Here is a 12,000-nt window from a genome sequence, read left to right as displayed (position 1 = left end):
CAATGCATTTCAGGTTGTTTTCATAAAAGTATGTGTTGAAGGGCAGAAGCCAAACCCTGATTCTCATCTTGTTTTCCTGCTGTTAGACAATACTGAACAAAGAATAATGGCAGAACACAAGTCAATATAGGATCTACTTTATTTGATGTACAAGGCGGGCAATTAGACACTGAGTTGAGGTTTATTGATGAGGAGTGGACCGAAAATAGGTTTAAATCTTAAATGATTGAAAAAAAATAATGTTTATAAGTCCTCTACTGGATGTTGGCCTGATAGAGTCCATGGATCTTTGGATTGTGGAAAGGCTTGCGACTGTAGAACAGCAGATATGCATTTGGAGACTGTACGAATCCATCCTGCACCTCTCGGACCGCTGAGTCGTCAAAACAGTGCCAGCTCCGGGTCAGGGTGCTGTGGCACAGGGCCGTGTAGTGACCCATGTTCAGGTGACCTGCGTGGTTCTGGAGAAGGAGTGGGGGAACCACAGAGAGTTTGGACAAGCTCAGAAACACATTGCTTTGTAGACAATTTCATACAAATATTATATATCGTGTATTCATAATTGTAAGTGCTTTACTCAGTTTCCATTCTTGCGTAGTAATACATTAAAAAAAAAAATAAGGACATTTAGTTTTTAAGCACTGTATCATTGACAAGGCACAAATTCCATTGCAGACTAGATCTGACTTGTGATTCATGTACAAACTGTAACACAACACCATCCCACTACTAGAAGGAACACCCTGGGGTTTGTGCGCCTCCACACACCAGTGCAGGTTCCCAGACTCATGATGTCACTGTGACCACTGAAATATAATAATTTTATCTTTGAGTCCAAGTGACATCTGGAAATAATTTGAAGACATTCTATAAAGGCAGATTTGAGATTTCATGTGCAAGAGGTCAAACACATGTTTGTGAGATCAACGTGATCTTTTACCTCAAAAGTCCAAGTGAAGATTTGGACCAAAGTTGAAAGTAAACTTTGAAGGGGTTTCTTCAAAGTTTACTTTGACAAAGCAGAAAGTTCTGTTTTGTGAGGTCACACGTCTTTTGTCAAGACATTCTTGAAATATCTTGTTCACAACAATCGGATGGACCGACGACCTGAAAACATGAGGCCTCCAGCCACTGACTTTCACCAACATGGCAGCAGAAAAATATGACAACACTGTGGATGGGGGTTCTACACAAACAAACAAAAATGAAAACCCTAGACAATAAACTACACAACTTATGCTAATATATCTGACCAAGCTACTTTAGGAATGAGGCTGTAACACATAACAAAACTGCAGCAACAAAGACGGTGAAAAATATATCTAACTGCTCCTTCAAGATTCCTTCCAGACATTATTGGTTAATTGACGTTAATGCTGTTAAATTAGCAGCCAAGTACTATTTCAGCTTTTAAATCTTTTAATATGTAAGTAGGGTTCTTTCTCTGTGTGTGTGTGTGTGCGTCTGTGCGTTTGTGTTAACTCACCACGACAGCGTAGAGGCGGTATGAAGAGCATGAGGTGTTTTTTACTGAGCTGGACAGAAACTGAGTGAGATCGAGCTTCATGGGGAAAACAACATTCGTCCTCAGCTTCACCTGATTCTTCCCTTTACAACTGAACCTACAGAGCAGAAACAGATCAGGTTGATTTTCAGTTTGTGTTACAAGCCAATAATACACACAACTTTATCACTCAGGCATCTCAGGGCTGTTTAAACACTGTGGCTTTCATTATAGAAAACATTACATAATTCATGTTAGTGCATAAGAAATGCATGACTCTTGTTGACTGAGGGTTAGTTACTGTGAAGGTCTCTTACTTAATATGCAAACTTACTAAAGTAGGTGTATATGCTTGGCAGTTTATGCCATCCATTTAAGGATGGCATATATTTAATTAAATCACATAACTGCCTTTGTTTTGTTTTTATTTATTTCGCTCCTCCTTTTCTCCAGTTTGATTTTAATTTTTCTTTGCACATTATCCACATTTACCCCAAATCAATATCTTTTCTCCTTGTTCAAAACAGACAATATAGTTAATAGTAACAATGATTATATTAATTTACAATAACCAATGATTCCTTGATGAAACCTGCAGCCTCAGGGTCCAGGGTTCCTTTACACCCACCGTTTCAGGTGGAGAATCAGGATCTCGGGCGGTTTGTCCAAACACGTCAGCACCTCCGTCTCTCTCCTGAGTCTACACACGGAACACAGCATGGTCTCTCCTCTGCTCAGGACAGTCTGCTCGAAGAACAGCGACAGGCAGTCCTGCTCAACCCGGAGGCAGAGGGAAGGAGATAGAAACCAGAGAACAACAAGGCAAGACCAGTTAGAATGTGACATGCACCCAGTGATGGTGATGTTTAAAGATATGAACTGATGTTGAAAGGCACCTGAAGGGAGCACCTGAGGACGTCCGTGGGGAGGGCTAAGGACAGGACGGTGAAGGCCTGTGTGCTGTGAGCCTGCAGGTTGCAGTGCGTGCAGAGGGTTGTGTAGCTCAGCTGACCCTCGAACAGATGTGAGACAATGGTGGAGTCTCCGGCTGCAGTGGTGCAGTTTCTGCTCTGGTCTTTTTTCATCCGTCGCATCTGGCGCTTTGCAACCTTGTAATTAAACACAAACAAACACAGATTTATTACCAGTGTCAAAGATGTTATGTTTTCATCTGCGTTTGTTTGTTTGTTTTTTGTTAGTTTGCAGATTTACACTAAACAACAACCTGATTTCCATGAAAGTTGGTGCCGATCTGGGAATTATTTTCTTTTAATTGAAAGATATTTTTTTGCATTTTCCCTGATTTCTCAGGGAATAGTTAATGGAACTTGATTTAAAAAATCTGATATTCAAACCAATGCTGAATTGTTGTATTACCCAAGACAAATAAGACACACCTGTTTTACTAAGCTCAAGGAAAAAGGCCATACTTTGTGGAATTGATCCAGATAAACTTTTTTTCACAAGATAGAGCGTTGGTGCGGAGGTTCCTGATTCTGTCTGTGGTAATAATAATAAGATTTATACATTTTATTTCACAGTGCCTTTCTAGACACCCAAGGATACCTCACATAATATCATGAATAGACAAATGAATAATTCAAGTAAAACCAACATCAGATTAGGAGACAATACAATATATGTAACACAAGAACAGTTAAATGTAAAAGCAAGGTTGGAAGCAGGTGAAGACACCACACAGCGCATGTGTGAACACAAGAGTCTGATCAGTGATGGATACATAGTGACGGTGCAGATGAGATGGAGGTCACCGCACATTTTTCAGGTTGTCGTGGAGCGCGTTTAGGAGAAAGAGCAGCAGTTCCTGGGCGTCTTGCTGGGAGTAGTTGTTGAACTGGGGGAGGACGGAGACCAGCACAGATCGAGCCTCCACCGGGGCACAGCTGGAGCCCCGGCCCAGCCACATCTCTTCCAGAAGGCGCACAAACACCTCGGCCACTCGGCACCTGGACCTGCAAGAGCAGAGTTTAAACCAGGGGAAAAACATGGCGGTCAACATTCAACCAACGAGAGATGGTGTGTGAGATCAACCTTGCCAGCTCTTTGCGGTTGTCCTGGTTGAGGAGATGCTCCACGAGCGGCACAGTGGAGCACAGGCACTGCAGCACAGCATTCAGGTAGCAGGAGTTTCCAAAGTTGTCCAAACCACAAACTCCAGGTATGTTCCACCTCTTTCTCTCAATTCCAATCGGATCAGCAGAGCTGGTAGTGTTAACTCTGGAGGGAGAGTGAAGGAACAGAACACAAAACAATGTCAGTGTCTATGCACATGTAACTTTAAAAATATGTTTTCTATGTCTGAAAAGTTCCGTTCTTCACCAGAGAATTGATCCACAACTATTTAAATCAATTTAAATGGTGAAGTGATTTATTGAGAAAATAATTGTTAATTTAATATTTACATCTTTGAAATTGTGGCAGGCTTTTCCACTTTTCTAAACAAAATGGCAGATAAACCTGACTGAGTGTTTTGCTTAACATTATGCACGCAAAGTCCACTCGTAGTGATCTGAGTAAAACCTTTATCAATATAGAAACGGTATAGTACAGTAGTTCATGCACTTATTTGAATTTAAACAATGTTCATCTTCCTGAAAGAATGTATAACTCAACCTTTAATTATTTGATGTGGATGAACTCAAAATTCGAATTAAACTATAGAAATATTTTAAGAAGTGTTTTCAAAAATACAAAGTTATCACTGCGGGATTAATTTGTTTGAGCATTTTTCAAGTGTCTTTATTCTAATTTTGTATTAAGATCTAATGTTATGAATAGACAGTCAGCTCACCTTTGCTTGGACAGATTCACCAGGCTGGTGTCCTGGTGAGAGCTGCTGGTGAGTTGAGGTATAAGAGGCACAGAGACGATGCTGTCTGTGTTCAGCTGAGAGGCCAGAGTCCTGGTGAACTCTCTCAGGTGGACCTGTCTGCCGGAGCTCTGCAGTGTGTGCAGCACAAATGTGTTGATGCAGATCGTGTGCAGCGTAACCCAGAGGCCCGGCAGAAACACATCCGCCCCTGGTCCTTTCAGGTCCAACAGAGGAAGTAGGGCAGGGCCGGTCCAGCCCTGCAGGTGGGCTACAAGTTGAGAGACTGAGTCTGTGATCACTGGGTCCATGACTGGCCTTTTCACAGTGGGAACCAAATTAATATTGAGCCCGAGGCCAGAGAAGATGACCCGGCCGTCCATCCAGGCAGAGCTGTCCAGCTGAACCACGTGTCTGTGGCTGCAGAACGGCCTCAGCAGGTGCTCCACCACCTGCTCCACCACTGGCTTCCTGCTCTGCCTCTGGAGCTGCTCTGGACGGTACAGATACACGTTGCAGATGAACCCTGAGGTCAGGTCACAGAGGAGGGCAACATGGAGAGGGCAGGGAGCCTGCTGGTAGAAGAGCTGGTACTTCTTCACGGCCAGGTTTGGACCGGGTGTGTAGAAGGCCTGGTAGCGCCTGGTCAGGTGGCTGCAGAAAGCAGAGAGGGCTTCCAGCTTGTCTCCATCCCCCAGTCTGCTCAGGGTCAGGACTTTTATCTGGAAGCTGTTTCTCTTCAGGACACTCTGCCATCCATCCAGCTTCAGGGTCAGCTCAGAGCCAAAGCTGCTGTCGTCCCCTACAGACAGGCCGCTCTGCAGGACCACAGAGAACCACGTCAACGCCTCGGAGTACTCCACCTTGGAGAGACCAGCCCTCGGCTCCCTGCTCTGGGTGTAGAGGGGTCGATTGGCTCCTGCCTTCACGCCGGCAGCTCTCCTGATCAGCTCCTGCACAGCTCCTCTGTCCAGCACCTCCAGCAGGAGCTCCCTGGCAGTGTAGTAGATCTGGTAAGTGGGGCCGCTGTGACTCCTCCTGAGCGGCTTCACCTTTTTGCACTTGAAGATGTTTGGCAAACAGAGGCCGTCTCTCTTGGTTTGACTGTTCAGCTCGTCCACTGGGTGGCACTCCTCCGACATCCAGGTGCACTCCCTCACTGACAGAGCCTTTGCCTTCATCTCTGCTTTCTCTGAGATTTAAGAAGGTGATGAAGGCTTCTCTCACGACGGAGTCATCGGATCTGTGACAAGACAAAGAGATGTCGTCTGTTTATGATGTGAAAAGATAAGGAGACTCAGAGCTCTGTGCACTCGAGGCGTCCCTCAGGGTATCTGTGTGGAACTGTACATGTATCTATATATGGCTCTGTGTGTTTGTGTGTGTGTGTGTGTGTGTGTGTGTGTGTGTGTGAGTGTGTGTGTGTGTGTGTGTGTGTGTGCGTGTGTGTGTGTGTGTGTTGATCTGCTCCTACGTAAAGCACACTAACACACATGAGAATCTGCTGTTGAAGTTGATTCCCTGTAGCCAGACAACAGTGCCTTGGCAACCTCTCAACACAACCCTTTGACCCAGTGCAGCTATCATGACATGTTGTCCTCTTTCTGCACGGCTAGAGGCTCTTGCTTGACATTTAGAAGAAATGGAGAAAGCTCAGCACGTTATCAAGCACAAGTACATCTTTGGTACTGCAGCGTTCTGCTAGTGACACAATATGACAACTCACAAATGCATTACTTTCCCTTATTTTCATTCTACCCATGTTTTTTCTCCCTACAGTTCTCTTGTAGCACACTCCACACTCCTGGTGGACAGCTATATATGGCTAAGGAGAGGAGTAGAGCGGGTCGTCCACTATAACACAAAGTCAGTGGTTTGATCCCTGGCTCTCCCAAGTGTCCTTTGACGAGACACTGAACCCCAAATTGCCCCTGACGGCTATGCTGGCAGTGTGTGAGTGATGTGTGATAGAGAAAGTGCTGCAGATGGACTGAATGAATGTGTGTGTGTGAATGGGTGAAAGGTTAAACAGTACTGCAAAGGCCTTTGAGAGTCCCCCCCCGCCCCCTCACTCCATGCAGGTGTTCTGACCACCCAGTAGGAGCCACTAGCGCAGCAACAAGGACATGAACCTGTCTTTTCCGACAACCTGGAGCACTTTCAAATGTGCATTGTGGGATCAAGCTGCGAGCCACAGGTATCCGTCTTCGTGCTGGTAACTGGATCTCTGTGAGGCTGAGGCTTATACGGATTGCGTTTCCTGATTCATCTGCACGTCTCGCTGCTGGCAGTGGCCCCTGACTCACGATGAGCTAATTCCTCGAGGTTCAATCAGTGATCTAAAAGTAAATTCAGAGGTTGTGCCAACACCAACATTTAGTTACAGAACCGGAACATGAGTCCGTGACAAGTTTTTTAATCCATAAAACAGAGTTTGCTGAGCTCTCCCATTTGTAGGCAAATTTATATTTTGAGCTTGTGAAACGATGTTCACATATAATTTCACATGTCTATACTTATATACTTATATGAGGAGGCAGGTTTTTATACTGCAGTCGGGCACCAGGTGGCGATGATGATGGTTTGGCTTTTGGAGAACTCTCTTGTGATACATGCGGTTCATGACCAGGACCAAGTGTCACAGCTGTAGAAACTATTGCTTTTTTTATCCATTCTTCACCATCTGGGGACAGAAATGGATTATTTATTTAAAAACTTATAATGGCTACATCACGATTGTAATCTTCCACTCTATTCAACTGTGAAATGTAAAAAAAAACAAAAAACCTTAAAACAAGAGACTTTTCATTATAAAATCATCATAAAAAACTAGCACCCCTGGTAAGGACCAACAGACCCCTTAATGAAACCACATTTAAATTCACTGGATCCAGATTTTTATTTACATCGACACTGAAAGTCACACACTCATAAATATCAGTTCCCTTAACTTGCCTCATTTCTTTTTCATAAAGATCCACTCTCTGAGAAATCAAGGTAAAGGGAGGAAATATCCCAATGTTAAAGACAGTGATATAAAAATTCCTGTATTTAATGTAATGGGTTCTTCTTTGGGTCATGACCCACCACTCCACAAAATGTAATGGAAGCCGCGTGAGTAGTTTTCGCAAGATACTGCTTACAAATAAACAAACAAACTAACGGATAGGGGTGAAAACATAACCTTCTTGTCAGAGGTAAAAAATGCAAAACAAGCAGTTGAACACATAATAAGAGTCTTTCTCTTGGCGTCTTTGGTGTTTTCACATGAGAATACACTGTATCCTCAGTGTGTCGTGATAATATCCTGCCTTCTATCGTCGGGGGTGGAAGAATCACACAATCACCTCGAGGGCTCTGGAAGCTCTCGTGCATTAATCAAATCCACTTTTAAGTCCAGGATATGTTAATCCGTCAATATCAAAGACTGTCTTCTCTCCTTCACTGTGACCTTTGAGCTTTCTAATGAAAGCAATTCATTTACACACAGACAACACAAGACTGCGTCCAACGTCACACGACTTCACTGTTCCACACAATGAATAAGAAAATAACAAAGCTGATGGTTTTATTTTGCTTGGGGAGTCTCAGCTTATTCGATTATTCCAGCAACAGATCTGCTTTTCCTTCTGTTGCTCTGGTGAGTGATTCACGAGTCAGAGAACACCGGCCTATGATCCAACAACGAACCCTACACCTTTGGTTTTTCGGTAATATCGATTTAATGAATGCAACTATGAGACCAGAAACAGATGACTCCTGGTGAGGAGAAGGTTGTGTTTTCATTTAGCTCAAGCTGCAAAAATCCTATAGTACGAGAAGTATCTGAGTGTATCCACAAGGAAAATAAAACTTTATTCCGCTTCATTTATAGGTGGAATAAAGTTGTGCTCTCTGTGTGTTATATAATTCATCTTGACACTACGAGATAATGAACTCCTGTGCACTGCGTAGGGATGAGTATTGATAAGATTTTAACGATTTCGATTCCTTATCGATTCCTGCTTATCGATTCGATTCCTATTTCGATTCTCTTATCGATTCTTTTTGGGCAAGGGGGGAAAAAAGAGCACAAACGGGTTTATTTACATTAATTTTCTTTTATATAATTTTCTATAATGATGCACACCATATACAGTATGTATACATAAACATTTACATTTTTTAAATAACCAAAAACATTCACGTATTCCTCTTGAACTAAAGATAAACCTGACATTCTTCTGTAGAAATTACGATAAAATAAAACTTATATAACTTAAATAAAACTTACTCTGTTTAATTTAAACATGTTACTACTAGGTATATTAAAACTGAGCTGCCAAAAATTAAACTAGCAGTGGCAAATACCATCAAGTCTGCACCAGCAATTGTAATCAACAAAATCAACAATTCTTGTGCAGAAAAATAAGCATGTCTGCTTTCTCCGGAAGGATACGGGATCTCTCAGGACTAATTGTGTCTCCAGCTGTGGAGAACACTCTCTCAGATGGGGTGGAGGATGCCTGAACACACAGATAGGACTCAGCTGGACCTGACAGCATGGGTAAAATGTGTCTCTGGTCCCACCACCAAAGGGTGGCGTTATTCGTAGAGGGGATGCAGGGCAGACTTCTGTACAGCTGGACCTCTTGATGCACTCTCTGGGCCATGGACTCAGGGAGCTGTTGTTGTTGCAGGGACTGCAGCTCACGGTCCTCCTCTTCAAAGAGTTCCTCCAATGCTGTCTTTTTTCTCTGCTTTACGGCTGGTGTCTGAAATTAAATGGACATAACCAAATGGTTTGGATTAAATTAAATAATCAAAAAATCCATGCCATCTATCAATATTATTTATCAAAATGAGCTGAATTTGCATAGTCATCTTCTTCCTCCTCTTCATCCCCCTGCCTCTGTGTCTCTCCTTGCTCTGACAGCTTTTGAAGAAATTCACCATGTTAGAACCACAGAGCCAGAGAGAAATGTGCTACAATCAAAGGGATTGTCAAATTCAGATACCTCATCTGCAGCTGCCTCTGAGTTTGCTGCCACTGCTGCTTCCCTGACCCTGTCCCAGATCTCATCCCTATCCAGTTTGGATTTGAATCTGGGGTCTAACACAGTGGCCTCCTCCAGGAATGCCTTGACATCAGCATCCTTAAGTTTAAAGAGATGGACAGACAACACAAAATTAGGGGTAAATGTTACTGAATATGAATTTAATTTAGTGTATATGATTAAATGTCATATATTATTAATAATAGACTAATAAATGTCAGTCACTGTACCTGGTAGCGTTTTGAAAGATCGTTCCAAATGTTCTCTTTAACGCTCCTCACGAAAGCAGGGTCATCTGCCTGCACTGTGTAATGTTTCTGCAACTTCTGGAGGATAGGCAGTATCTGGCCACAGGTTGGACTTTTGTCACTGGAGACAGCAAGTGTGGATGTGTAATGCTTCCGCATCAGCAGCACAAACTCCTCTGCTTTCCTTAAGTCCTCGTTGCCCATTATGGCCAGTCTGCAATATAACAAAAACATTTTAATATATATTGCATAAAAAATCTTTTAATTGCTTTAGTCCATCAAGTTTTAAATAAGCCATATTATTATTATTTTTTCTTTTTTAAACAGTATTACTTACTTATCCTTTTGCATGGGCTTTCTTAGCCGTGGTTCTATAGCTGCAGCTTGGATGGCAGAAAACTGCTCACAGAATCTTTCCATCATCAAAAACAGGGAGTTCCATCTCGTCTTCACATCCAAGAGGAGCATGTGCTTTGGCAGCTCTGAAAGGCAAACACACACATACAAGTTTACAATAAACAATATTTTATTACAAGTAGTTTATCATTTTAAATTGATCATAATCTGCTCATTTACATTAACATATGTATGTTGGCGTATTTGGCTATGATTTAAAGAAAGTATTTTAAATGTGTTCTTACTGAGGAGTTCTTGCTTCTCCTTGAGGATAACTTTGGCCACGTGGGATCTCTTCATCCAAACAACCACAGAACGAATCCTTGCCACCCAGTTGGAAATCGTATGACAGTTGTACAGCTTCTGAGCTCCGAGGTTTAGTGTGTGCGCGAAACATGGCAACTTGGTCATGTGAAGAGTGTTCACGGCTACACTCATATTAGCTGCGTTGTCGACGGTGGCTGCCACTACCTTCTGCCTCACTTTGAACTCCTCCAGGATCCCATCTATCTCCTCTTCCACAGCTGGCCCTGTCTGTGCCTGGTACACTACCTTAGTTTTCAGGACTTTTTCCTTATTCTGGCCATCCCTGACCCAGTGCAGCGTTACTGTTAGGTAATGGTCTTGACTGAAACTTGTCCATCCATCAGCAGTGATGGCTGCCTTCTTGACAAGTGTCAGCTCTGACATAAGATTCTTCTTTTCAACCTCATACCAAGCAGGGATCAGTTGGTTTGCCAAACTGTCTCTGTTTGGGGCTTTATACCTTGGGTTGATAATCTTTGTCATCTCCCTATAGAAAATATATAGTGGGATGAAGGAATGGAACAGAACTATGCTGGTTAGAATAACAACATGCAACTTTGACATTCTATTTTAGCTGGCATGTCAGACAAAATACAACAAATGAACCTACCGAAAATCTGGGGCATCTACCGTAGTAAAAGGGTGCAAACCTTTCACCACAAACTTAGTCACTGTTCGGTGACATTCGTTAATCCTCTCTTCAGTCATTTTATTTTTCCCTGCCATGGTGAAAGAAGTTTGGCCAGAGGTGCACAAGACCTGCTAGCTGCAGCTTCTGACCAAGATCGACTACCAGCCTCTGAACCTGCCTGACTCTGAAAGTCATCATCTGCTAAATTAAATGGATGGAAATGGAGATTATTTACATAGTGAAAGCTGGTTTACACAATGAAACAAATGGCACTAACACAATAGACAGGGTCTGGAGCAGGGACGTGTGGTCAGGGGACGCAGAACCTGTCATCATGAAAAGTAAAAAAGAAATAACATAAGATAAAAGAAATATTAATATTTGTCCACTGATCTATGCTATAAATGTAATTTTCTGCATGATTTCAATCATTTCGAGCATTTATATAATCAAGCTACTGCGGCGTTACCGCTGTTGGGACTGAGGCCCCAGTGATCTGAGTTTCAACAATGAGTCGTAAACCGTGAGACCAACCTCAGGAGACCCCTTACATTTAAAAATCCAGCATGGAGCCCTTATCTCCATGTGGCAGCAGATCACTTCCTGGGTCCTGTGAAGGACCCCACTGTAAGCCACTCCCTGAGACTTGACTTCTGACCTTTCAATTGGGCGAAGGCAACACTGACCCCTGACCCCTCCTCCAGGGGGGCTGGTACCTCCCAGGTGCTACAAAAGAACTGTGCTCCCAAAAATCTGTCTCTTTTCACCCTGCTCAAGTCGTCTCCAGACCCACCAGGGGCCTAACTTCACGACTCAGTAACTAAGGAGGCGATTAGACGTTTGTTTAATATCATTTTATTTGAAGTTTTTATTTCTTCTTTTATTTTAGTCGAAGTTTTATCTTGATAGGACTTTTTGCTGTTTTAACTTGAAGACCGAAACAGGAAGTGCCCCGCTGGACGGACTCCGACACTTCCATAGACTTTTTCTAATTCACTCCGTTCCTGTAAACCAGCACGTTCTCCGCTGTTACAGAAGAAAGGCGAAGT

The 12,000-nt window shown here is 43.0% G+C and overlaps 1 protein-coding gene across 1 annotated transcript; it reads right to left on the bottom strand.

Annotated features, from left to right (window-relative positions):
• Positions 1-254: 254 nt before the first annotated feature.
• LOC132998861 (uncharacterized) lies at positions 255-11,146 on the bottom strand. Its single transcript, XM_061068607.1, has 8 exons — positions 11,126-11,146; positions 4,317-5,515; positions 3,557-3,727; positions 3,282-3,477; positions 2,401-2,613; positions 2,133-2,275; positions 1,487-1,622; positions 255-461 (listed from the first exon to the last, which is right to left on the bottom strand). The coding sequence occupies exons 1-8, from the start codon at positions 11,144-11,146 to the stop codon at positions 255-257; spliced, it is 2,286 nt and encodes a 761-aa protein (XP_060924590.1).
• Positions 11,147-12,000: the final 854 nt, after the last annotated feature.

The sequence above is a fragment of the Limanda limanda genome, chromosome 3, assembly GCF_963576545.1.
Source record: "Limanda limanda chromosome 3, fLimLim1.1, whole genome shotgun sequence".
NCBI classification, from domain to species: domain Eukaryota; kingdom Metazoa; phylum Chordata; class Actinopteri; order Pleuronectiformes; family Pleuronectidae; genus Limanda; species Limanda limanda.
The sequence above is the reverse complement of the archived record's forward strand: the minus strand, read 5'-3'. Positions and strand labels throughout refer to the sequence as shown.